At 37.6% G+C, this 27,467-nt stretch overlaps 1 protein-coding gene and 1 pseudogene across 1 annotated transcript in view; one reads left to right on the top strand and one right to left on the bottom strand.

Moving 5' to 3' along the window:
* Positions 1–27,467, top strand: part of ATAD5 (ATPase family AAA domain containing 5) — a 36,389-nt gene that overhangs the window by 2,321 nt on the left and 6,601 nt on the right. Inside the window, exons 2-18 of the mRNA XM_024734249.1 lie at positions 1,079–3,000; positions 3,715–3,823; positions 8,448–8,603; positions 10,531–10,654; positions 11,194–11,275; positions 14,128–14,312; positions 16,378–16,535; positions 17,273–17,432; positions 17,880–18,206; positions 20,856–20,952; positions 22,167–22,246; positions 22,474–22,616; positions 22,704–22,854; positions 25,054–25,230; positions 25,462–25,595; positions 26,083–26,176; positions 27,082–27,146. Coding sequence (XP_024590017.1) covers positions 1,079–3,000; positions 3,715–3,823; positions 8,448–8,603; positions 10,531–10,654; positions 11,194–11,275; positions 14,128–14,312; positions 16,378–16,535; positions 17,273–17,432; positions 17,880–18,206; positions 20,856–20,952; positions 22,167–22,246; positions 22,474–22,616; positions 22,704–22,854; positions 25,054–25,230; positions 25,462–25,595; positions 26,083–26,176; positions 27,082–27,146 — 4,164 coding nt within the window. The remainder of the gene's footprint in view (positions 1–1,078; positions 3,001–3,714; positions 3,824–8,447; positions 8,604–10,530; positions 10,655–11,193; positions 11,276–14,127; positions 14,313–16,377; positions 16,536–17,272; positions 17,433–17,879; positions 18,207–20,855; positions 20,953–22,166; positions 22,247–22,473; positions 22,617–22,703; positions 22,855–25,053; positions 25,231–25,461; positions 25,596–26,082; positions 26,177–27,081; positions 27,147–27,467) is intronic.
* On the bottom strand, positions 6,753–7,122 carry LOC112392516 (U6 snRNA-associated Sm-like protein LSm3 pseudogene; annotated as a pseudogene).

Below are 27,467 nucleotides of genomic sequence, written 5' to 3'. Positions count from 1 at the left end.
CAAATTTTTTTTTTTTTTTTTTTTTTTTTTTTTTTGGGGGGGGTACGCGGGCCTCTCACTTGTTGTGGCCTTTCCCGCTGCGGAGCACAGGCTCCGGACGCGCAGGCTCACAAGCCCAGCCGCTCCGCGGCATGTGGGATCTTCCCGGACCGGGTCACGAACCCGTGTCCCCAGCATCGGCAGGCGGACTCCCAACCACTGCGCCACCAGGGAAGCCCCCCAAATTCTTAAACACACACTTATGTCTCTTTCTGGTTTTCTAATCGGTTCTTTTAAGTTGCCTGCCTATTCATGCATCAGTGCTATGCTTTTAATCATGATAGCCTTATAATACATTTTAATTTTCTAGACTTATAATTCCTTTGTTACTTATCTTCAAAAAAACAAAAAGGTCTTCTTGTTGTTCTGGCAAGTTTTTTCTAACAAATGAACTGAGGGAAGTTAAAAATAAAGTTGATGTAGCTTTTTTTTAAGGGTATTAAATAGTATAAGAGGCAGGCGGTAACTCATAATAGCATACTAAAACACTGAAAAGTCTTGTTTTATTTGTAGTAAATGTCCACTATAATTTTTACTTAATTAGTAAATTTTGGGATCCTAGGCTTGTTCACCATGTACCTGTTTCTTGGAAATAGTTAGAATAATTTGTTTATTTTTACCTAAAACAGTATAAAGGGAATGGAAATAATATTTATAGAGTTCCTAGCATGCATCAGACTTCACATGTTTGTATGTAATATGTTCATTACAAATTCTGTGGGGTGGGTGGTACTACTCAAAGGTTATAGAGTAAACAGAGGCCAACAGTAATTAACACATTTGTACACAAGCATAGGGGGCCTTGAAACTTTTTATTGACGTATAATATATAAAGTACACAAATTATAATTGTATAACTTGATGTGACATTGAGATTTGAATGTAGGTTTAACTTTAAAGCTCTTTTTCTTCCTAATATGTAATGTTTATCAACTAAGGGAGCCTTCCTTTTTTTATCGCGTTACATAAAATAATAGATCCATGTTTAAAATTCATGTTGCTTGAAATAAGTGCTTTTTTTCTTCTTTTAAATTGATAGGCAAGCAAGAAGCGAAGGAAAGATGATGACAGAACTTGCAAAACAATCACTAAATATTTATCACCAATGGGGAAGACTGGAGACAGGGTTTTCTCTCCACCAAAATCCAGTAATATTCTGGATTATTTTAGAAAGACTTTACCCACAAATGAGAAAACTCAGACAGCAAAAAAGTACAAGATAAAGTCATCCACACCATTGCCTGCCGACAGTGACAAAGACTGTAAAACACCTTTGGAAATGTCCTCAAATACAGAGAATAAGAAGAGAGGAAAGAGACTTAATTTATCTCATCAACTAAGTCATATTAAAACTGAAAATGAATCTGCAATTGAAATTAACAGTGATGATAGCAAGGAAGACTCCAGTTTAAGTAACAATTTTGTGGAAAGTAGTACTTCTGCTTTACTCTACAAGAAACATGTCGAGGTACTTGCAGAAAGTATTCAAGATACCAAAAAACAATCAAGCACTATGACCTCCAAAAAAAGTTCTAAGAAAGTAAGTCCTAAACAAGGCCCCTCAAAAAATGATCGCAGAAAATTGAGGAAGAGGAAGCACAGAGAGGTAATAGATCTATCTGAAAGTTTACCCTTAGCAGAGGAACTAAATCTCCTTAAAAGAGATGGTAATGATAGTAAACAGTTAATGCCTTCCCTAACTAATGAAATGGAAAATACTGCAAATGATGCAGAATCTAGAAATAATATAACTAAAACAGCCCAGTTAAATGATAGTACAATAACTGTCTCATATGAGGAATTTTTAAAAAGTCACAACGAAAGTAAAGTGGAACAGGCATCAGACTCTACAGTGTCTGTTTGTATTCCTTCTGAAACTGTTGACGATGCAGTCAAAAGTGGTTGTATAACTGACCCAGAAGCCTATGAAATTTCCCAACAGGTCCGCTTTAAGACAGTCACTGTTCTTGCACAAGTTCACCCCATCCCCCCAAAAAAGACAGGGAAAATACCCTCAATTTTCTTGAAACAAAAGCAGGTGGAAATGGAAAATAGCCTGTCTGATCCTGAGAATGAACAGACGAGTCAGAAAAGAAAATCTAATGTCGTTATACATGAGGAAGAGCTAGAATTGGCAGTGTTGGAAGCTGGGAGTTCTGAAGCTGTGAAACCAAAATGCACTCTAGAAGAAAGACAGCAGTTTATGAAAGCATTTAGGCAGCCAACATCAGATGCACTTAAAAATGGAGTCAAAAAGTCTTCTGATAAGCAGAAAGAGCTCAATGAAAAGTCTTTAAATGAGGAAGGAAGAGACAATAATTCTAAAAAAATCATGGAAAATCCTAATATCCAAATGGTTTCAAATAATGGCAATTCACAGACACATGCTGATAAAGGAGGTTTTCCTAAGGAGAAAAGTAAAAAACTGAAGAAAAAGAATAAAAAAATCTTAGATACTGGTGCTATTCCAGGTGAAAATAGAGAGAGAAATCCTCAAGAGAAAGAATCAACTTTTTCCTTTAAAGAGAAACAAAATCAAAACAGGCTTAGAATGAGTTTAAGACAAAAGAAAACAGAAGTTTTCAAAAACAGCTCATTACTTAACAGCAAAAACCTTGTTTGTGAAGGTGCAGCAGATGATGACCCTCTAAAAATTTCCTCTCCGTGTAACAATAAGTCTTCAAGAAAAGCTGGCATACCAGTTAAGGATAAGGTTATACACTCTAAAGCTGAGACTGAAGACAGCTTGGTATCTGTTTCTACACTGAAACCAAGCAGAAGATCTGTAAGAAGTAGCAGCACACCTGCTACAGTAATCATTAGAGCTACTGATTCTGAAGACGCACAAGACGATAGTCCAGTAAAAGCTTCCACTCCAAAAGCAGCGAACTTATCAGGGAAGCGTAGCTTATATACAGCGGAATTAATAACAGTATCCTCTGATTCAGAGAGTCCTATTAGGTAAAGTTTTGTTTTGTTCTCAAGTTCTAAATATTCTGCATGTATTATTAGATGTGAAGGAAAATATGTCAAGCACTGAAGAATTGTTTTTTTTTTCTAGAACACAACTGATTTATAAGAAAAAGAAAACAGGGTTTCAAAAATGTTGCTTATTTTCCATATTTAATTTAAACTCAGGCATGATTTCAGAAGAATTCTAGCCGTATTTTAGATGAGTTTTAAACTCTTATTTATCATAGTTGTTAATTCCTGGAGAAATATCCTCCAAATATGAATTCTGTGTGTTTAACAAACATAAGATTAAAAATAAGTCATAGAACATTTTTAGGTAAGCTGAGCCATATACTGTGAGGTATTGTGTTGGCCAGAAAGTTTGCTCAGGTTTTTCCATAAGATGCCTCGGGGAACCCGAATGAACTTTTTGGCCAACTCAACATATACTTGCATGTTGGTTCTGGCTAATCCTAGGGGCTAATTTTCTGGAAAGCTTATGATTTATAAAATGAAACTTTATATTTTCTAAGAGTTTAACATTGAGTTTGGCTTACTTTTGAATCAGTAGTTTGAAACTGATGGGGGGTGTCTTTTTTCGTTTTCTGTTTCAGAACTGTCCAGAAATTAGAGCCCTAGTTGGTTCCTTTCTATATTCAACTGAAATTCTTACACATTATAATCACATAAATGTTTGTGAGTATCTTTTTGCGTTTTTTCCAGAATGAAATTCACCAGAATTAGTACTCCCAAAAAATCTAAGAAAAAATCTAAGAAAAGGTCTAAGAAATCTGAAGCAGCTGATGAAGATTTTGAGTCTCAGACTAGAAAGGTAATTGAAATATTAGGGTGTCCTGTAAGTGGTATTCTGTTTTGTAAAATAATAACTATTACTATTGGAAGTGATACGCCAAAAGAAGATTCACATATTTCATAGATTGGTTATGTTAACTATAACCCTATATTATTTTTTGCTGTTATTTTATTCCTCTAGTTAGCTTATTAAGAGATCAACATATCTTATTGTGAGATGAAAGCAGTTGATAGAGACAGTATCGTTTACTTAGAAAAAGTTTTCTTAGTGACAGTTATATTCCCATCTTTTTCCCTAAGGCTGCTTATGGAAATAAGCATGATTGAATTTTTGGTTTATTTCTATAGATTAGAGGCTAACAAGTGGGATCTCTCAACCCTGGTACTGTTGACATTGTGCGCTGGATAATTCTTTGTTGTGGGGAACTGTCTTGTACATTATAGGATGTTTAGCAGTAATCCTGGCCTCTACCCATGAGATGCCAATAGCACCCCAACTGCCCTAGCTATGACAACCAAAATATCTCCAGTCATTGCTAAATATCCCCTGGAGGGAAAAATCACCCCCAGTTGAAAACCATTTTCCTAAAGGGAGAGGTTGTATGTATAAGAATAGTTTAGCTGCTTTTGTAAAGTAAACTGCTTATCCCTTATGATGAGAGAATTGGATTCTCTCCTGGGTGAGTAGGTACAAGTGTGTGTGTGTGTGTGTGTGTGTGTGTGTGTTGAAAAAGCCACCAGGGTGTTTCTGATATAATCCTTGGGTGAAAGCCACTGCCACAGAAAGTTGGTATCTCTTTTGTTTTTATTTAACAACTCTCTCCCCCCACCCCCCGCCGCCGCCGCCGCGTCGTCGGGGTTGGGGGGGGCGCTTCTTATCTCACTTTAGGTACTATGCTTGGTACTCTTATCATTAATCTTATCAAGTAAATATTTAACCCCGTTTTGAAGGACAGTGGCACCAAAGAAGGTGAAAATATTTTTGAGAGTTGACATGATATATGATGGAATTTAAGCTGGGGACAGGGAAAAGGGGTACCAGGGGCTGATAAATAAGGAGAAAGTAGAGAGCTGTCAGGACCGAAGTTCCTGTTTTAGTCAGGAGTAACCAAGTGTGAGCTGGGAGGACAGGCAGCTAGGTCAGAAAGGAGGGTGTTGGAAATGACTGGTTTTTGAGATGATAGGACTATGGTTGATTTTGATTTTCTTCATTTTTCTGTTTTTTGTTTTTCTATAAACATGAACTTTTAAAAACTTTTATCAGAAAAATAACTATTAGAAAAAAAACAGATTTCAGGTAATAGCAGAACTACATGCCAAAATGCACGTGGATTGGGCATGAACCCATGTCCCCTGCATCGGCAGGAGGACTCTCAACCACTGCACCACCAGGGAAGCCCTGTTTTTCTTAACTGTTTCAATGATTCAGTCGTTAATTTAAATTTAGCTGGATTATTTTGAATGCTAACTTATCCTAAGGTTCATCAGCCTGTCAAAAATTTTGCTAGGGACTTCCCTGGTGGCGCAGTGGTTAAGAATCCACCTGCCAATGCAGGGGACACGGGTTCGAGCCCTGGTCCGGGAAGATCCCTCATGCCGTGGAGCAACTAAGCCCGTGCGCCACAACTACAGAGCCTGCGCTCTAGAGCCCGCAAGCCACAACTACTGAGCCCACACACCTAGAGCCTGTGCTGTGCAACAAGAGAAGCCACCACAATGAGAAGCCCATGCACCGCAACGAAGATCCAACCCAGCCAAAAATCAATCAATCAAATAAATTTATGAAAAAGAAAAAAAAATTTTGCTAGCAGAACGACAAAAATCTGTCACTCTACTACTATAAAGCAGATCCTTAACATTCCTAACCTCCTTATGTACGTTCTGAATATCCATATCTATTCTTTTTTTATATTTTAGTTTTAATTAAAAAAATATTTTTTTCCATGCCTATTCTTTTTAATGTTTTTACAAAACATTTTAAAAGTTTTTGGAATTCCCTGGGGATCCAGTGGTTAGGACTCCGTGCTTCCACTGCAGGGGGCACAGGTTCGATCCCTGGTGTAGGAACTAAGATCCTGCATGTCACAAGGCGCAGTCAAAAAAAATTTTTTTTTAACTTTTTAAAAACGGCAAACATTTGTTTAAAAGACACAGTAGTATATAAATTTAAAAGTGAAAACTTTTAAAATTTTCTCTCTCCTACTGTTTAGGGGGAACCCACTTTTTTTTTCTTAATTGCTGTCTCTCTTACTTTTTAGAAAGATTCTACTGAACTTTTAAATGCTGCTTATATTATTTATTTATTTGGATTTTATTTAATTAATTTATTTATTTGACTGCCTTGGGTCTTCGTTGCTGTGCGTGGGCTTTCTCTAGTTGTGGCGAGCAGGGTCTACTCTTTATTGCAGCGTGCGGGCTTCTCATTGCGATGGCTTCTCTTGTTGCGGAGCATGGGCTCTAGGTGTTCCGGCTTTAGTAATTGTGGCACGCAGGCTCTAGAGCGCAGGCTCAGTAGTTGTGGCGCATGGGCATAGTTGCTCCACGGCATGTGGGATCTTCCCGGACCAGGGATTGAACCTGTGTCCCCTGCATTAACAGGCGGATTCTTAAGCACTGTGCCACCAGGGAGGTCCCCAGGGGGAACCCACTTTTAATAGTTACAAGTTCATCTGTCCAGACTTTTTCCTATCCTTAAATATTTATATGTCATTTTTAAAAGGGATCATATAATGTGAGCTGTTTTGCAGCTTGCTTGCTATGTGTTTTCTTTTGGGTTTTTTTTTGCATCTTGGTGATCACATTTATTGGAAGGATTGGAGAAAAATAAAAATGCCATTTAGCTTAAGAATTTGTGAGTTATCTACAAATCAACTTATTTCAGAAGTAGAAGAATTCTTGGTTATTTCTTAAAATCAAAACGTATGCCCGTTTCTCTTTTGAATATCTTCTACATTTAAAGAGGCAATCATACAAAATCTCCTATTTTCCACACAGGATAAATTCTTTGTTTCAACCAACTCTCAATGGTGGGGCAACTAGCACAACACCATCTCCCCGGACAAAAAGCATCAGGGTATTCCGTTTGGTTGATTTATATATCTCTTCATATGTTTCTTCATCAATTTCTATGGTTGTCACAGTTTCTTCCACATCTCCCAATATCATATTTAAATGCTGATCATAAGCATGTAACCTGCCTCGAAGCTCTCTGTCATTTCTCATTTTCACATAGATTCGTTCATCTAGACTGAGCCTGATGAGATCCAGAGGCTCTTCTACAGTGTTGGTAGTTTGTTGCTGGTCCACGTCGTCCGCCATCTTCCAAACCCTGCGCTCTTTGCTTGCTATGTGTTTTTAATTCAAATGTAAAAACCTGTAGAACTCATAATATGGAAAATACATTATCTGGAAGATAATATTTAAATGCACAAGAATGCTTAGTACATCAGTGGCAGAGCCAGGCCTGAAGGCCAGACTTTATTCTTATCAGTGCTCTTTTCCATACCTACTACCTTTTCAACCTCTCTTCAAAGGACTCAGCCTAAAAGTGACTAAAATCAAAGAATAGGTGCCATGAAAACAATGGGGAAATAACCAATAATTCTTATCTGTACAATCTGTACAGACATCTATTTGTTTGTTTGTTTGTTTTGGCTGCACCACGCAGCATGTGGAATTTCCCTGACTAGGGATTGAACCCATGGCCCCTGCACTGGAACCGCAGAGTCTTAACCACTGGACCACCGGGAAAGTCCCCAGACATCTTTTTTTTTTTGGCGGTACGCAGGCCTCTCACCGCTGCGGCCTCTCGCGTCGCGGAGCACAGGCTCCGGACGCGCAGGCTCAGCGGCCACGGCTCACGGGCCCAGCCGCTCCGCGGCACGCGGGATCCTCCCGGACCGGGGCACAAACCCATGCCCCCTGCATCGGCAGGCGGACTCCCAACCATTGCGCCACCAGGGAAACCCGCCAGACATCTATTTTTTAAAAATGTTTTATATACAGACATTTAATATGGATATCTTTTTGGGTATTTTTCACAAATATAATTATATTTATCTGAATAGATTTCAAGCAAGAAATAAAGGCAAACCAAGTATAATTAGACACATTTTAATTTCATTTCCTTGGTAAGATTTGAATAACCATTTTTTTGGTCTTTTATTTAGTGTGATCTGTGATTATATTTTTCTATTATATATGTACTTAGTGGACTTCATTTTTTTAGAGCAGTTTTAGGTTCACAGCAAAATTGAGCAAAAGGTATAGATTTCCCATATACCCAGTGCTGTCACACATGCATAGCCTCCCCATAATCAATATCAAAATAGTACATTTGTTATAATTGATGAACTTACATTGACACATCATTATCACCCAGTGTCTGTAGTTTAAATTAAGGTTCACTCTTGGTATTGTACATTCTGTGGGTTTAGACAAATGTAAAATGACATGTATCCACCAGTACCATACAGAGTAGTTTCACTGCCTTAAAAATCCTCTGTGCTCTGCCTATTCGTCCCTTCCTCCCTGGCAACTACTGATCTTTTTACTGTCTTTAAAGGTTTGCCTTTATTTTTTTCTATTATTAAATATAAAATATTTGCCAGTAACCTAAATTATTATTTCACATTTGTGTTTAGGTAAGCAGTGCTTCAAAAAATGTATCCAAAGCAAAACAATTGATTGAAAAAGCAAAAGCTTTACACATTAGTAGGTCAAAAGCTACTGAAGAAATAGTGACACCTTTAAGGCGTTCGTCCAGACATCAGACACTCCCTGAAAGGTCAGAAACAGAAGTAAGTATTACAAATATTTATTGATATAAATTCTGTTCTGTTCTTCTGTTTGAAATGGGAGAAGGAAACTTATAAAATTATAAGGTAGAATTGTAGGAAGCCCTAAGGTGGTAGAAAAAATATCATTTTCCATTCTCTTTTCAAAGGCTTTGGCTCTCTTTTGCCTACAGAATACACTCTGAATCCTTGTCAAGTCATTCAAGATCCTTCTTAGGCTGAACTAGCTCCTCCTTTTCCTCAAAACAACCCCCCTTCCTCAAACACACTCTTTTTGCTCTGTCGTGCTAAATTATTCATTTTGCCCCAAAGGCTGCAATTTTTACTTTTTTCAGTTTGTAGTTTCAGCGTAAAATGTATATTAGGTACTCTCTTCCACCTGAGGAATTCCTACTCAGAGTTTAAGATCTTGCTAAATTATGCCACCACCTCTCTCTCTTTTTTAAAAAAATATAATAACATGATTTATTTAAAGTGTGCAGTTCAGTCACTTTTAAAGAGTGTGCATTCATTCACAGAGTTGTGCATCCATCACCACAGTCAGTTTTAGAATATTTCCTTACCCCCAAAAGAACGAACCCTCATTCTCCTTAGCTGTCACCTTCCTATCTCCCCTCCCCCAGCCCTAGCCAAACACTAATCTACTTTCTGTCTCTATAGATTTGCCTATTCTGGACATTTAATATAAATGGTATCCTACCATATGTGTCCTTTGTATCTGGCTTCTGTCATTTAGCATAATGTTTTAAAGGTTCTTCCATGTTGTAGAATCAGTATTTTGTTTCTTTTTATTACCAAATAACACCCCATTATATGGAAATACCACATTTGATTTACCCATTCATCAGCTGATGGACATTTGGGTTGTTTCCACTTTTCGGCTATGAAAAATGCTGTGAATAATCGACTACCTACTCTTGAAAGCTTTGCTGATGCCTTTAAGACAAATAGTTTCCTTCCCTATATGTACTTTAATTTACTTTCATGGGGGTTTTTTTTTGCATTTAGTCAGTATTACTTTCACTATACTGTATTATACTAGTTAAACTATGTTTTAAAATAAATTTATTTATTCATTTATTTTTGGTTGTTTTGGGTCTTCGATGCTGCGCACAGGCTTTCTTTAGTTGTGGTGAGTGGGGGCTACTCTTCGTTGCGGTGCGTGGGCTTCTTATTGCGGTGACTTCTCTTGTTGCAGAGCAGAGGCTCTAGGCCTGTGGGCTTCAGTAGTTGTGGCATGTGGGCTCAGCAGTTGTGGCTCGCAGGCTCTAGAGCACAGGCTCAGTAGTTGTGGTGCATGGGCTTAGCTGCTCTGCGGGCATGTAGGATCTTACTGGACCAGGGCTTGAACCTGTGTCCCCTTCATTGGCAGGCAGATTCTTAACCACTGCGCCACCAGGGAAGCTCACTAGTTAAACGATTTACTCATAGATTAGCTCTCCCTCTGTCCCCTAAACCCTGGTGGAAACTTGACACCAACTCTAGAGTTTCATTTTTGTGTGCGTTCCCAGTGCAGGCTATATTGCCTAACACATAGTAGATGCTCAATAGATGTATGCTGACCACATGAGAACTTACCAGACTACATCTAATACATATCTAGGATGTATAGTTCTGAAAGGGAATAGCCATAATTTTTATAGCTTGGTTGTATTGATTCTTTTATCTGCAATATAGTCTGTTCGTTGCTTCTTTTAAAAAGAAAACCCATGGTCATAATAAATCCACTCTTTGATCACGTGAACTTGTATGATATAAGCACAGACTATTGCCATTCATATCCTGTGTTTTCTGTGTTAGTTTCTGACAGGGAGATGTATGGAGTTGCTAATGTGATTATCTTGTCATGGCTTCTAGCACTGTAATCCTTTTGAAATTTTAATAACATTAATTGTATGTTATTAACATTTTTTTTCTTATTCTGTCTTAGGACTCTGTAATAACAGGTTCAAGTCCTACTCCTTTAAAGCATCCTGAGAAAAATCAGAAGAAACTTCAGTGTCTGAATGATGTGTTAGGAAAAAAACTTAACAAGACTCCTAAAAATGTCCCTGGTAATCAGATTTGATAACTTGATGATGAACATTAGAATGTTTTGGGGGGATTATATTGTTCTGAATTTTAACTTTATCTCATTTTGATTTAATCTCTTGTCTTATAAAATATAACCTTTTAATTATATTAGATATTTCTATTTTAATGAGTAAAGTTATAATGTAGTGAAGAGTTTTACAAAAGGTAACTGAGTGTATTTTAAGTGATTGCATTTCTTTGTATCTATTTAGCCTCAGTTAACTTAGTGGTTCCCAAAGCTGACTGATTATCAAAATCATCTGGTAAACTAAAAAAAATTTTAAATCCTTAGGTCCTTCCCTAGACATACTGACTGAGAATCTCCAGAGGTGGGTTGTGGGAATCTGTAGTTTAAAAAGAAGCTCCCCAAGAGATTCTGATATTGATTTTTTCAAGTTGAGAGATCAGCTCATTATAGAAAATTTTTTAATTAAAAAAATTTTTTTTAAGTTTTAAAAGTAGCTAGAGGTAAGTGGAGATGATGAACCTTGATACTAACCTAAGCATTTATTTTTCTAAGGAAAAGTGAAAGTCGCACCTTTATTTCTTACTAGAAAGGCTCAGAAAACAGCTGATCCTGTCCTTGGTTTTGATGAAAGCAGGTCAGTCTGATACAAATTTTAAAATGTCAAAATATTTCATGGAATGTATTTTGCATTCATTTACTTTGATGAGAAAGCATTTAAGTTATCATTTGAAGCTTTGATAAATCCATTTTAACAGATGACAATATTGAAAATGCTACAACTGCAATTTGAATATCTTGGTCTTTTGCAAACATTTTGTGTCCATCTCTAGACAAAACAGTGGGAAAATAAACAAGCAAACCAAAAAGCTGATTTATGAACTTGTTCAGTAAATATTTAAATACCTACTATGTAGCAGGTGCTGTTTTGGGTACTAGGAATATCATGGGGAATAAGACACATTCCCTGTCCTCAGGAGGCTTATACCCTAGAGGAAAGACAATCTCTGATTAAACATTAATTGGGCCAACAAATGAAAAATTGCAGTGTGCTAAGAAGGAGAGGTACAAAGGTCTATTAAAAGTTTGTTGAGGGCTTCCTTGGTGGCGCAGTGGTTGCGAGTCCGCCTGCCTGATGCAGTCGCAACCACTGCGCCACCAGGGAAGCCCGCGATCAGAGGGTTTTAAACAGAAGTATGGACATAAACATTTGGATTTTGAAAGTTTAATTTGACTGCTGGATTAATTTGGCTCTTGTACAGAGAGTGGGATGGAGGAGGGATTAGAGTGGATGCAAGGGTTTGGGTGTGAGATGATGGAGGTGTGGACTCAGGTGCTGGAGATGATGTATGAAAAGATTTTAGGAGATAAATTTAAGAACCTTTGATGATTAATTAGACACGGGGGCTGGGGGTGGGAGAGATGAAGGTAGAAGGATGACACTTAAGTTCTGGTCTGTGTCAGTAGATGGCATGATGGAAGAAGACCAGGTTTAGGGACATGAATTCAGGTTATTTGTTTTTTTTTCCTGTTTCAGTTTTATTGAGGAATAACTACATATTGTTAAACGCACAAATCTTAAGCATACAGTTTTGATAAGTACACTTATCAAAGTGTATCAAGATGTCAAGATATAACATCTTTCTTTTACTCCCTAACGGTTACTTACTCTTTTTCTGTATCACCACCATCACCACCACAACAAAAGGTTACCACTTTTCTGATTTCTATTACCATCAGTTAGTTTGACTTCAGTTGCCATGGGTTAGTCTTGTCTGTTTTAGAACTTCATGTAAACTTTGTATATACTGTTTTGTGCCTAACTGCTCTTGTTCAGTACACATATATTTTTTAAAATCAACTTTATTCAGGTATAATGTACATACAATCATATGCACCCATATTAAGTAAACAGTTTGAGGTTTAACAAATGTACACATCTGTGTGATCGCCACCATAATAGAGAATATTTCATCACTCTCAAAAATTCCCTTTTGCCTCTTTGCAGTTCATCCCTGCCTTCCACTCCCAATGCCATGCAACCTGTGATCTGCTTTCTGTTGGTATAGATTAGTTTGCCTTTTCTAGAATTTCATAGAAATGAAATCATACAGGAGGTACACTTTTGTCTCTGGCTTCTTTCAGTCAAAGAATATCAGTAGTCTATTCTTTTTTATTGCCGAATAGTATTCCTTATACGAATATATTTACCACAATTTATTCTTTTATTGGTGGCCATTTGGGTTGTTTCCAGTATTTACCCATTTACTCATGGATTCCTGTTTTATTCTCTGGGTTTTAATCCATTAATAATTTTAATGCTCAAATTGATTCTAATTTGGCCATTGGAAGCCCTTCAGCTTGGATTCTATGCCCCTTTGACACATACTCATCATTTATAGAGCATTTCTTACTTTTTTGAACACAAAGATATTCCAGGCTCATCTTTTATTTGCCCTGCCCCAGCTCTGTAATTAGCCTCTTCTGCAAGGAGCCCTGGTTCCTTTTAGTGGAGGTGCTTATTTTGCTCCTGAGGTATCAGTGCTTCTAGGCTTTCTCAGCAGATAAAGCTAGGAAATACACACATACACACACACACACACACACACACACATCAAAACTATTTCTAACTGTATATAATATATGTGTGTATATTTTTTATTAGTACCTTGTACCCCCTCCTTAAAGTTTACCTTCCGCTATAGGCACATACTAATATAGCTACTTCACCCATCTTTTCATCCTTCCCTCCAATTAATAGTCAAAAAGGTACACCTCCTCTTTTCTGAGATTAATCTCTTCAGTCTGGCTTTAGATCTCATCTTTTCTTCATTTCTCTCAAATGGGAAAGGAATAGAAATTTTTGAAGCCTCTTCTTAATTACCAACCCAAATTTCAGTTTGCAGAGAATATTACAGTCCTCACTCTATATATGGCAGGCTAGGAAGGGTATATAAGCCGTGACACACCAGCACCATGCTCTCTCCCCTCCGCCACTCCATCATCCCATCCTCCTCTACCCTTTCACCAACTTCCCGCTAAAGTCAAGATTCTTATGATTAGCAATACAAGATAAGCCAGGTGAAACTGAGACATCAATAATAAGGGCCTTAAGGTTCCTGCTATTGTATTGGAAACAATATTACCTTAGAAGTTCTTGTATTAACTTTTAGAAATGTGGCACTGATTTTGTTTTCTGATTATAATATAAATGTATGTTTAAATTAAAAAAAAAAGGAAGACAGACATTTTGGTGGATGTCCTTCAAGACATTATTTTCTGTATATACTTATTTTTATTTAAATTTTTTTTAACACTGAAAGACTTTCGTTTTTACGATAAGCAGAAAAAGAATTTGACCAGCTAACATCTCAGGTAGCTGATTAAATTTTTTCGAATAAAATTAAGAAGTATTTATTGTATAGTTAGTTTATTTTTTTAAGTGTTTATAACCTTAGCTCTCCTTTTCTTACATCATTTTCTTAAAAGTCAAGATGCAACTGAGAAGCCTCAGGCTTGTGACGTGCAGTTTAAAGCAAAGCGTGACTTTCTAATGAGTGGTTTGCCAGATTTGTTGAAACGACAAATTGCAAAGAAAGCTGCTGCGTTAGATGTGTACAATGCAGTGAGTACCAGTTTCCAGAGCGTCGTTCATGTTCAGCAAAAAGATGATGGTGAGTTTATTACTATGAAATATTTTTAAATGTTAGTAGTAATATGAAACTATGTAAGTTGGTTTAAGGTGAGACAAAGGTTTAGGTATAATTCTTATGGGGATTTTTGTGGGAATTTAGTGTTTTATCGTCTCTTCTTCAGCCTTGGACTAAGGAAGGGGGTGGGGCAAGAAAGCCAAAGGCATCCTCAGCCCTTACCCCTGATGCCAGGGGAGGGCAGGCACATGTGTGGGCCCTTAAGTGAATGCTGTCCAGACGGGCGCTGTGTTCTAAAAGGAAGGCAGTTCCCTTCTGAAATCATAGCCTGTGTGTGAACAGATCATCTTTAAGAATTTCTCGGAGGAGCTCCAGCCCGTCTTTGTCCAGTCTGCTGTTCACTGTTCAAGGGAAACCTGTTTGCCTCTTTTCCAGAACAGCTTGTGCTGTTTAATACCACAAAAGTATCTTGTGGGCTATATCCTGGAATTGGTAACAGGGAGCTCCATTGGACCAACAATGGAGCAACAGTGCTCCATTGCTCTAGTTCGCTCTTTTCTCACACACACTGTGCACGAGAGCGAGCTGTTTGCCCAAGCCTTGTAAGGTGGTGTTAGCTTGATCCTGAGCTAATTCTCTTTGGATCCAAGTGCTATGGCAACCACAGTCCTACTTTACTTATGTAGTTTTTAATTACTGATAATGTACAAAGCGTTCTATCTTTACTTTGTTGTTGTTCCTACCTAGAGTTTTTTTGTCAGCACAAAAACAGTTATATTCTTCTCAGCTGGCTTTGTGGTTTGGTTTGGTCTATTCCCTCTACTTATGAAATGTTCACTATGTTCTGTTCTCCTTTCTTTTCCTTTTATGTTTCTGACCTTGATAGTTTTTTTTTTTTAAACCCACATTTATTTATTTATTTTTGGCTGTGTTGGGTCTTCGTTTCTGTGAGAGGGCTTTCTCTAGTTGTGGCAAGCGGGGGCCAGTCTTCATCGCAGTGCGCGGGCCCCTCACTATCGCGGCCTCTCTTGTTGCGGTGCACAGGCTCCAGACGCGCAGGCTCAGTAGTTGTGGCTCACGGGCCTAGTTGCTCCGTGGCATGTGGGATCTTCCCAGACCAGGGCTCAAACCCGTGTCCCCTGCATTAGCAGGCAGATTCTCAACCACTGCGCCACTAGGAGAGCCCATGACCTTGATAGTTTTTGAGTTTTGTTTAGCCTCTCTTTTATGTGGAACTTCCCAGTCAGTCTTTCTAGTAATATTCCACTTTTCTTTTTTTCCCAGTTCTTTCACTGGCCGTTCTGTTGATGAAGGCCTTCTTGTTACTTTTACTAGTTTATTTTTTTTTTTACAGATTTATTTAATTTTCTTTTTTGCTGCATTGGGTCTTAGTTGCGGCACGCAGGATCTTCGTTGTGGCGCGCGGGCTTCCCTCTGGTTGTGGCGTGCGGGCTCCAGAGCACATGGGCTCTGTAGTTGTGGTGCAGTGGGCTCCCGAGTGTGTGGGCTCTGTAGTTTGCACATGCAGACTCTCTAGTTGAGGCGTGCGAGCTCAGTAGTTGTGGTGCGTGGGCTGACTTGACCCACAGCATGTGGGATCTTAGTTCCCCGACCAGGGATCGAACCTGCATCCCCTGCATTGGAAGGTGGATTCTTAACCACTGGACCACCAGGGAAGTCCCTAGTTCAGTTTTATAAAGCATTTTCTAATAGTACGTTCAATTATAGAAGTTAGTTATGCTTTTCCTTAGGATCATGCCCATGCTCACCTAGTAACAGAATCTGGATTTCAGGATGCTAACTGCCCCTGAAATTTTTAACCTGATTAGCAAGGTTGATTTAAAAAGGAAAGAAAATATGCTAATATTTGCTTATTTTTAACAATTGGGAGGGAAGACTGGGTAATTTTTATGAATTGTATTTGTTGGAGGTGAGGGTATTGTTTCCTGTATACTCATTTGAGCTTTGGTACATTTGTGTTAACTATGTAGCTGTTGTCAAGTCTTCTCATGTTTATTTAGTTGGTATTTGATGAGTGGATAAAGATATGAATGAAGGGAATTAACATAATTTCTCTGTTTTTCTTTAGGGTGCCGTTTGTGGCACTTGAAACCACCCACTTGTCCTCTCTTAACTAAACTTAAAGAACTGAATACTAAAGTAATAGATCTCTCAAAATGTGTCATGGCTCTTGGTGAATTTTCAGCATTGAATTCAAATTCAAAAAGTAATAATTCTGCTGTTGTGGTAAGTGTGAGAGTGGTCATCCATTGTAGGCAGTTTCCTTCATATCTTTCAGAGGGAAAAAATTTTGGATATTTACTGTTGTGGCCTAAAATTCATCTCTTCCTAGAGTCCAATTTTAAAAAATAAATCCCAGTTGAAGTACATATCTGTTTTAAATACTCCTAGAGCTTTAAAAACATACTAAGAATTAATGATAGCCAGTTTTAAAAGAATATTAGATTACATAGCACATTTAGATACTTTATCAGTCAGAATTATAATCTCATAAATGAGTAAAATACAATTAGTTGAAAAGAAAGAACAATAAAAATATGAATTAAGGAACTTCCCTGGTGGCACAGTGGATAAGACTCCGCGCTTCCAATGCAGGGGGCCTGGGTTCGATCCCTGGTCAGGGAACTGGATCCCACATGCATGCTGCAGCTAAGAGTTCACATGCCACAATTAAGGAGCCCTCGAGCTGCAACTAAGGAGGCCATGAGCCGCAACTAAGGAGTCCTCCTGCAGCAACTAGGACCTGGTGCAACCAAATAAATAAACAAATAAATATTTTTTTAAAAAATGAACCAAGTCCTTCTAAAGCTGTGCAAATGCAGCTTTGCCATCAAGGTTGTATTTAGTGACTAAAGCTAATCCTACCAATGACATAGACTTACAGACAGAAAGTAGTTGGTAGTATTCTGATTAATATTAATGGACAATGTGGGTTTAATTGAGCATTTTATTCTTTATTGCAGTTTGTTGGGAGAAGGAAGGATTTGACTGAAGAAGTACGAAATCTTTTGCTGGAGGAAATTAGGTGGTCAAATCCCGAGTTTTCTTTGAGGAAATACTTCCCTTTGCTTCTAAAAAAGCGAACTGAGCACCAGGTACTTTCCAAGTGTCATCGTAAACAAGGTTAGTGATAATTATTATTTCTGTTAACATTTCCGTTTTGAAAACACTAAGCTTAGCCATTGACTCTTGGAAGTGGTCACCACCGAGAGAACATTGCTTATGGTTGATAGGGAGAGCTGTTCAGTTAAAGTAAAGCAACTTGTGTGATACAGTGTTAGCCCCTGACAGCTTCCAGAGTTGACAACACAAAGACAGCTTTAATTATGTTAAAATACTAATAATTTATTTAAGGAAAGCCTTAGATTAGGTAGTTTATATAGCCCGTACAAAAGGCAATCTAAATAACAAGTTATCCAGCTTGCTTTCAGTATGCCACATTTGATTCTTGCGTTTTCACTTTATAGATAAGGCTATTGGATATTTTGAAGTGGTATTAAGATTATTGGATATTAAAATTTGTTTTTTGTTGAGTAATAAGCACATGCATTTCAATAATTCCCCAAATAGAAAGTCCAAAACTAGAGCCTGACGTCAGTCGAAAAGAAACCAAAAGGAAACGAGTGGAAATGGAAAATCATAAATCCAAAAGAAAGAAACCAAATGAGTATTCAGACAGTCCAAAAAAGATAAGTGGGAAACTAGAAGAACTTGACAAAAGAAACAACTCCAGTGGGATAAAGCTAGATTCTTCCAAAGGTTTATTTCCTAAAACATCCAGGAAGAAACGAACAGCTTTGAGTACAAGGTGTAAAGTGGAAACAGCAGCTGTAGAAGATTCTGATATTCTGATAATAGATGGTGACAAGTCTACATCAGAAGTATCTTCTATTCCAGGTAAATTAGACTTTCTCCCTCTGGTCCTAGAGGTTTTTTTGTTTGTTTTTAACTTCTCATTTTTTCCCCTGTCTCTTAATATATGCTCACTGTAACATTCAAACAAAATAAGAAGTGGAAGCCTCACTGATTAGAGTCTTCAGATAAACACGTTTAACAGATTGCTGTTTGGTCTTTGATTTTTCTGTGCTCCCCTAAATACATATGCTTTTTTAAAAACCTGGAGACTTCCCTGGTGGTCCAGTGGTTAAGACTCCACGCTCGCAATGCAGGGGGCCCGGGTTCCGTCCCTGGTCAGGGAACTAGATCCTGCCTTCTGCAACTAAAGATCCCGCATGCCGCAACTAAAAATCCCGCATGCCCCAACTAAAGATCCTGCATGCTGCAACTACAAAAAAGATTCCACATGCCGCAATGAAGATCTCGCACACGGCAACAAAGATCCTGAGTGCTGCAACTAAGACCCGGTGCAGCCAAATAAATTTAAAAAACAAACAAACAAAAAAAACCAGGGGCTTCCCTGGTGGCACAGTGGTTGAGAGTCTGCCTGCTGATGCAGGGGATGTGGGTTCGTGCCCCGGTCTGGCAGTATCCCACATGCTGCGGAGCGGCTGGGCCCGTGAGCCTGCGCGTCCGGAGCCTGTGCTCCACAACGGGAGAGGCCACAGCGGTGAGAGGCCCGCGTACCACAAAAAAAAAAAACAACAACAACCTGGAATCACACTCTACCTATTACTTTACACCTGTTTCACATGTTTTTGACATATTCCCATTTGGTTACGTAGCTTTTCTGAAACATTCAATTGAATTAATTCATCCATTTAGATTATGTTTTGATAATTTGTACAGCAAGTCTCTGTATTTTTTAAAAATTATTTATTTATTTACTTATTTATTTTTGGCTGTGTTGGGTCTTCGTTGCTGTGCATGGGCTTTCTCTAGTTGGGGCGAGCGGGGACTACCCTTCGTTGTGGTGCGCAGGCTTCTCATTGCGGTGGCTCCTCTTGTTGCGGAGCACAGGCTCTAGGCTCACGGGCTTCAGTAGTTGTGGCACAGGCTCAGTAGTTGTGGCTGACGGGCTCTAGAGCGCAGGCTCAGTAATTGTGGCACACGGGCTTATTTGCTCTGCAGCATGTGGGATCTTCCCGGACCAGGGCTCGAACCCGTGTCTCCTGCATTGGCAGGTGGATTCTTAACCACTGCACCACCAGGGAAGCCCCTCTATATTAAAAAAAAATTTTTTTTAATTAATTAATTTATTTGTTTTTATTTTTGGCTGTGTTGGGTATTTGTTGCTGAGCACAGGCTTTCTCTAGTTGCGGCGAGCGGGGGCTACTCCTTGTTGTGGTGCACGGGCTTCTCATTGCGGTGGCTTCTCTTGCTGTGGCGCACAGGCTCTAGGCATACGGGCTTCAGTAGTTGTGGCACGTGGGCTCTAGAGCGCAAACTCAGTAGTTGGGTGGCCAGGCTTAGTTGCTCCGCGGCATATGGGATCTTCCCGGGCCAGGGATCAAACCCCTGTCCCCTGCATTGACAGGCAGATTCTTAACCACTGCACCACCAGGGCAGACCTTTTTAAAATTTTTCTTGGAGCATGGTTGATTTACAATGTTGTGTTAGTTTCAGGTGTACAGCAAAGTGAATCAGTTATACATATACCTACATCCACTCTTGTTTTAGATTCTTTTCCCAGATAGGCCATTACACAGTATTGAGTAGAGTTCCCTGTGCTATACAGTAGGTTCTTATTAGTTATCTCTTTTATATGTGGTAGTGTGTATATGTCAATCCCAATCTCCCAATTTATCCCTCCCTGTCCTTACCCCTGGTAACCATAAGTTTGTTTTCTACATCTGTGACTCTACCTCTGTTTTGTAAATAAGTTCATTTGTACCCTTTATTTTAGATTCTACATATAAGCAATATCATATTATATTTACCTTTCTGTGTCTGACTTACTTCCCTCAGTATGACAATCTCTAGATCCATCCGTCATTTTTTAAAACTATTTTCATGCATTGACTCCACTAAATAAACTATAGATTCCCTTACCCCACAAATTCCACTGGGGTTTTGATTTTGCATTAGAATGTAGATTAATGCCACATGGTGCGGCCAAAAAAAAAAAGAGAGGGAGATGCATACCACAACATAGATTAATTTGGAGGGGACTGGCATCTTCCTAACTCTTCTCAATTGGGAGTGTAGCATCTCTCCGTTTACTCAGGCTGACCTCCTAGAATGTTTTAATGTATCTTTTTAGTTGTCAAGAAGAGGCTCCAAAAAAAAAAAAAAAAAAAAAAAGGGGAGGCTCCATGAAAATTATGCTGCATTTGTTCTTTAGATTATTTCTTACAGTACAAATTATTTTTCATATTTTGTGTTTCTTGAGCGATTATTAAAATTTTTAATGTATACTTTTAAATCTTATTGTCATAAGACTTTATGGTGGTTAGCTTTTAAGAGGGAAGGGTTTTGATGTGAAAAATTTTTAATGTAATGTTAAGTTTTGAAATTGCCTTTTTGGCAATTTGTAAATAAAAATATTTGTACAAATACTTATTGTTACATGAAACAATAATATAAATGCCTAAGAATATATGTTTATGCCAAGAAACAAAATACTTTAATATATATTTTTTGCTTTAGATTCTGGAACTGAAGACATGCTTTGGACAGAAAAGTATCAACCTCAGAACTCCGGTGAACTCATAGGCAATGAGCTAGCTATTAGAAAGTTACATAGGTTGGTAAAATTTGTAAAGGAATTGAGAAATAGTTTTTGAATCTAGTTTTAGTATTTATTTTATTTGTGCCAAAATCTAGAAATTATAAAGTAATACATCACAAGGTAAAATCTTAAAAAAAAAAGAAAAAGGAAGAAGAATTTTCAGTGAAAAGTAAATATACCTCTTTTCTCCTGTTTCTACTCCCTAGAGGTAAATGACTATTAAAATTGTCTTGTAAAACCTTCCAGAAAAATTTTAATGCATATATTTGCTCCTTTCTTCCTAACAAATAGGATCATATTACTACTAATTCAGGTAATAATCCTTTGTCTATAATTCCCACCTCCAAAGAGTTCTGGAAATTTAAAGTTTATTAACTTTATTATATACATAAAGTTTATTATAGTCTTTATCAGTCCCACTTAGTAGGAGTTCATATTTTTTTAACTAGAAATATTCAGTGATTATGGATGTACTGCCACAGACCCACTAGGGGTATTATGTTTTATGTAGTATATGTACCAAATTACATTTCTAATATCTGAAAAATCCTGAATTCTAAAACTCATCTGGCCCAAAGGATTTCATACAAGGAATTGGGGCTCATAATAATAAAACCTTTGAGATTGGCATTGTTCTAAGCACTTGATCATGCTTAGCTCATTTGAACCTTAGAACAATCCTATGAGGGTAAATACTGTTCCTCATGAGGAATGTGGCCCAGAGAGGTTGAGTTATTTGTCCAAGGTCACACAGCTAGAAAGTGGTGGAGCTGGAATTTAAACTCAGTCTAGCTCCAGACTAGAACTTAATCTTTCTACTCATACTTAGCATTGTATCAATATATTAGACATCTTTCATGTCACCATACAATCTACTCAGTTCTTCATAGTTTCTCTGTACTGATTTCTTATGTGAGCATACATACCATAAGGTATGTTTTCCCTTACTGATGTATTTTTAGGTTTTTCCTTTTGGAGGCTAATATAAACAGTGTTGCAGTGAATATCCTTGCACATATTGTCTTGAGGATTTCGGCAAAAATTACTTCATTTTAAAATATTCATGTCCATGTAAAATTATTTTACTATATAGTTGATTCAAAAATGTTATGGAGTTCTTAAAAACTAACAATATACCATCACTTCCCCCGACAATCATTTTAACGTATCATCTAAGAGATATCTATATTCTGTGAATTTTTTTATTAACATACATTTTCTTATGGTAGTTGGTTGAAAGACTGGAAAAGAAGAGCTGAATTGGAAGAAGGACAGAATTTGAAGGGAAAAAGAGATGAGAAACAGGAAGGTATTTTGAGTCATTTTTTTCCATTTCACTGAACATTTTTAGAATTAGATTAGCTGAAAATTTTCATAAAGCTGCTTGTTTGATATTTTATATTTGGTTTTTTAGTTTTTGTACGTTGAATTTCCAACGTTTATTGGCAAGAAGTTTGTGGGATTTGGTCACTGGGTTTGGTGAGACAGAATTGATGCCTAAGCAGTTGTTTTACGTGCATTTGAATGATTTTTCAGATCCATTGGACAGCATAGACTTTAAAGGCAGTTCAGATGATGAAGAAGAGAATCGTCTTTGCAATACTGTTCTTATAACAGGGCCAACAGGAGTGGGGAAAACTGCTGCGGTATATGCTTGTGCTCAGGAGCTTGGATTTAAGGTTAGTGGACAAATGTTAATGTAATAATTACCCTTGAAACAAAAGGAAACATCAACCATTCTGCCATTTTTTCATATATTCTTTTAGATATTTGAAGTGAATGCCTCTTCTCAGCGCAGTGGTAGACAAATTCTGTCTCAGCTGAAGGAAGCTACTCAGTCCCATCAAGTAGACAAGCAAGGTGTAAACTCACAAAAACCCTGTTTTTTTAATAGCTACAACATAAGCAAGTCACCAAGTAAGTAAATTATTTTCCTGAAGTTGTAATGTTTAAAAACTTAAAATCTAAGAAAATTTTAATAATTAGCATTTTTTAAAAATAAATTTATTTATTTATTTTTGGCTGCATTGGGTCTTCGTTGCTGCATGCAGGCTTTCTCTAGTTGCAGTGCGTAGGGGCTACTCTTCATCATGGTGCGCGGGCTTCTCATTGTGGTGGCTTCTCTTGTTGTGGAGCACGGGCTCTAGGCCCATGGGCTTCAGTAGTTGTGGCTCGCAGGCTCTAGAGCGAAGGCTCAGTAGTTGTGGCGAACGGGCTTAGTTGCTCTGTGGCATGTGGGATCTTCCCCGACCAAGGCTCAAACCCATGTTCCCTGCATTGGCAGGCTGATTCTTAACCGCTGCGCCACCAGTGAAGTCCCAATAATTGGAATTTTGCCATTCATTTTTAATCTTTTCCTATATATATACATGCCTTTTTCATTTTTCTTGGACTTTATGTTTTAAAACAAATCTCAGGACCATCACATAATTTTACTCATGTATATATATTTCAATATGTAGCTCTAACTGATAAGGACTTTTTTAAAAGCATAACCACTATATCATAATCAGACCTAACAAAATTAACTATATACCTTAATTTGATGTAATATGTAGTTTAATTTCAGTTTTCTGTTTCAAATGGTTTGTTCAAATCAGGATCCAAACAAGGTCCACAGTTTACATTTGATTAATGTCACTTAAGTTTCTTTTAATCTAACAGCTCCCTCACCCTTTCATTTCATGTCATTTATTTGTTGAAGAAGATGGGTCATTTGTCATAAAATTTCTCACATTCTAGATTTGGCTGATTATATCTTCATGGTTAACACATTCCTCTTCCTTGTATTTCTTATAAACTGGCAGTTAGATCTGTGGGGTTGATTAGATTCATTTCCATTTTGGTGCTGGCATACATGCCAAGAGATACGTAACGACTGGTTATCCCACTTTTAGTGATATTTAAATTTTTTTTTTTTTTTTTTTTGCGGTACGTGGGCCTCTCACTGTTGTGGCCTCTCCCGTTGCGGAGCACAGGCTCCGGGCGCGCAGGCTCAGCGGCCATGGCTCACAGGCCCAGCCGCTCCGCGGCATGTGGGATCTTCCCGGACCGGGGCACAAACCTGTGTCCCCTGCATCGGCAGGCGGACTCTCAACCACTGCGCCACTAGGGAAGCCCTAAATATTTTTAAGATTATACCTCTTTCCTTATGGTGTTAAAATGCCCTATTTAAAAAAAAAAAAAAATTATTTATTTGGTTGCGTTGGGTCTTAGTTGCGGCTTGCAGGCTCCTTAGTTGTGGCATGTGATCTCTTAGTTGTGGCATGCATGTGGGATCTAGTTCCCAGACCAGGGATTGAACCCTGGCCCCCTGCGTTGGGAGCGTGGAGTCTTAACCACTGCACCACCAGGGAAGTCCCTAAAATGCCCTATTTTTATGACATGATTGTGATATCTAAGATAAATTTTTTCAAGCTCAAAATTTTCACTAAGTTTTCTGAACACCTATGATATGCAAGGTCTATGAGGGTACAAGAAAAGAATAGGACACAGTCATGGAATGGTGCACATATGCTGGTACATAAAGAAGATCCTGCTCTGAGTCCATATGATAATAACTAGCACTTGTAAAGGCTGAATGAGGGTACTTAGAGAGGAGCAAAGGACACGCTCTGGAATAAATGCCAGGCCACTGTTGGGCTTCTGAAGGGTAGACATCAGCCATTTGTTTTTTAACTTTGTATCCATCTTTCATAGCATATCTAGAAAAACATATTGTTTGCTTGCAATATCAGTTTACTGTGGGTTAAATTGAAGTTGCCCAGGAAAGTCTGTAATGTGCTTAGTAGGTACCGATATCACTTTTTCTCCAGCCTCTTCTGACCTCAAGCTGATGTAGACAGTGAATTAAGGAATTATGAAGATTTTTGCTTCAAGAATATATGTTTCTTGGAAAAGAGTATCTTTTCCAAATGATTGGTTTTGCCTTCTCTACTGGTTGAATAACTAACAATACAGTAATATTTGACTGTAAAGAGAATGTAAGAAAGAAAAAGAATTTTTATAACTTTGCTTTTTAACTGGTAAGGGTAGAAATATACTGTGGATGACTCAATCTTGCCATCTGTTTAATTTTTAGAATATTTGTCTTTAAGTGAAATTTGTTTTTGGCAGAAAAATTAAGCTCCCCCAAGAAGGTTGTTACATCACCAAGAAAACTTCCTTCACCATCACCACAAAGTAGTGGACCAAAGCGAGTACTTCCACCTAAAACTTTGGCAAATTATTTTAAAGTGTCTTCTAAGCCAAAAAATAATGAACAAATAGGAGCACTTCTGGAAAATAATAAAGGTAAGATACTAAATTGACAGAGGCCCTGATAAAATAAAAATATGATCACAGTTCATGAGTTCCTATTGCTATTTATTAAACCTCAGTTACACTGAAGGTCATATATATAGGAGTGTTGATACTTTGTTTCAGTTTTGATAATGGATTTCAGTTTGAGTTTATTCTGTGGAAATATCCAGTGTTCTGTTAAAAGTTGATTTTATCTAAAATATTAATGTTTTATTTATGCAGGAATCAAAAATTCTTTTGAACAGAAACCAATTATTCAGACTAAATCTACAAACACAACTAATAAAAATGTCAAAGAGTTTGGGGCTGAGGAGCCCAACAGGAAAAATGCAACATCTCTCATTCTGTTTGAGGAGGTAGGCTTACAGAGGTGTACATTTGTGATACCTCCTGATAAAAACTTATTCTAAAGATTACTGTATGTTTTACTATAAAGGACTGTAAAATAGCCAAGAAGGTCAGGAATAATTGTATCTATTTGAAATTAAAGTGAATGAAACTGTCAGCCATAGAAGAGTTTTTTAGGAACATGATGAATGCAATTCAGTTACTGTTTAGTGTTTGTAGAAATTATTCTGACCCATACTTATCCATTTATAGGTGACTGCATTTTTTTGTTTTTAACGTTTGATAATTTTTTTACCCTTTTAATAGTATAAGACGTTGTAAGCTTTCGGCATGGTGTGAAGTCACACTGTTCACAAATTCATAAATTCTGGCTCTAATAGACATATAGTGTATCTACTATAACTGATATGATAACATAACAGTTATGACAACATAACTGATATCCAATAAGTGTATTGTTACTACATTAATATTCTAATAACCATTTGTTCTTAGGTTGATGTCATTTTCGAAGAAGATGCTGGCTTTTTGAATGCAATCAAAACATTCATGGCAACCACGAAAAGACCTGTAATCCTTACAACAAGTGGTAAGTAACCAGTGATTTTACAATTAATTACTTTTGGTTAAAGTATTTGGGGAAAGCTTCTAATTTTAGTTAGATATGTTCCTTTAGAAGTCTGCTGGTAAATTAAGTCTGTTTTTTTCCCTAAAACGAGGAGGCTTCTAAATCTTTTTCTTTTTTTAATTAATTATTTTTGGCTGCATGGGGTCTTTGTTGCTACACGCGGGATCTTCATTGCCAAGTGCGGGATCTTTAGTTGCGGCATGCGGGATCTAGTTCCCTGACCAGGGATCAAACCTGGGCATTGGGAGCGTGGAGTCTTAACCACTGGACCACCAGGGAATTCCCTATAAATTGTTTTATAACATTCTTTTCTAATATTTGTCATTACAAATATTCAGTAGAGGGCTTCCCTGGTGGCGCAGTGGTTGAGAGTCCGCCTGCCGATGCAGGGGACGCGGGTTCGTGCCCCGGTCCGGGAAGATCCCACATGCCGCAGAGTGGCTGAGCCCGTGAGCCATGGCCGCTGAGCCTGCGCGTCCGGAGCCTGTGCTCTGCAACGGGAGAGGCCACAGCAGTGAGAGGTCCGCGAACCCAAAAAAAAAAAAAAAAAAAAAAAAAAATATTCAGTAGAATATCTCTGCTATGGATTTCTGTTGGAAAATGTTTGTTAGACTCTACTTAGACATTAATAGCCCATTTGATAGCTAATGATTATACTCTAAAAATATCGATAAAAATCATATTAATCCCAAGTGAGATGGTAGTTTAATTAAAAAGTCAAGATGTAAGTTCAATTCCTTAATGATTTATAATTTGCATATTTTATTTTCATTACTGATGAAATATAGAATACTTTCATAGAAAAGTATGACTAGAGAAAGTACCTTAGTGGTCTTAATGTTTAAAAATATGTTTTTTCCGCATAGATCCAACATTTAGTTTAATGTTTGATGGCTGCTTTGAAGAAATTAATTTTAACACTCCTTCACTGGTAAGTTTTGAATTTTGATCAGCATAAATTATATATCACAATTATATAGAAGGTGGTTTATTATAAAATTTAGTTATAATTTTTAAATGTGGTTACTAAGGGGTATGTTAAAATTTCTGCATTTTAGGAGACTTCTGATTATCTTTTTTTACTTTAAAAAATATCTTTTTCAAAATTCATGTATTCAAATTTTTACTAGACTCCAGTGTTCATTAGGTCTTTTTCATAGTAACCAGTGCTTTACTGAGATGAAATTTGCATATAGTTAAAAATGCACTTAAGGGGCTTCCCTGCTGGCGCAGTGGTTGAGAATCCGCCTGC

Source organism: Neophocaena asiaeorientalis, unplaced genomic scaffold (assembly GCF_003031525.2).
Source record: "Neophocaena asiaeorientalis asiaeorientalis breed wild unplaced genomic scaffold, Neophocaena_asiaeorientalis_V1.1 scaffold129, whole genome shotgun sequence".
NCBI lineage: Eukaryota > Metazoa > Chordata > Mammalia > Artiodactyla > Phocoenidae > Neophocaena > Neophocaena asiaeorientalis.
The sequence above is the reverse complement of the archived record's forward strand: the minus strand, read 5'-3'. Positions and strand labels throughout refer to the sequence as shown.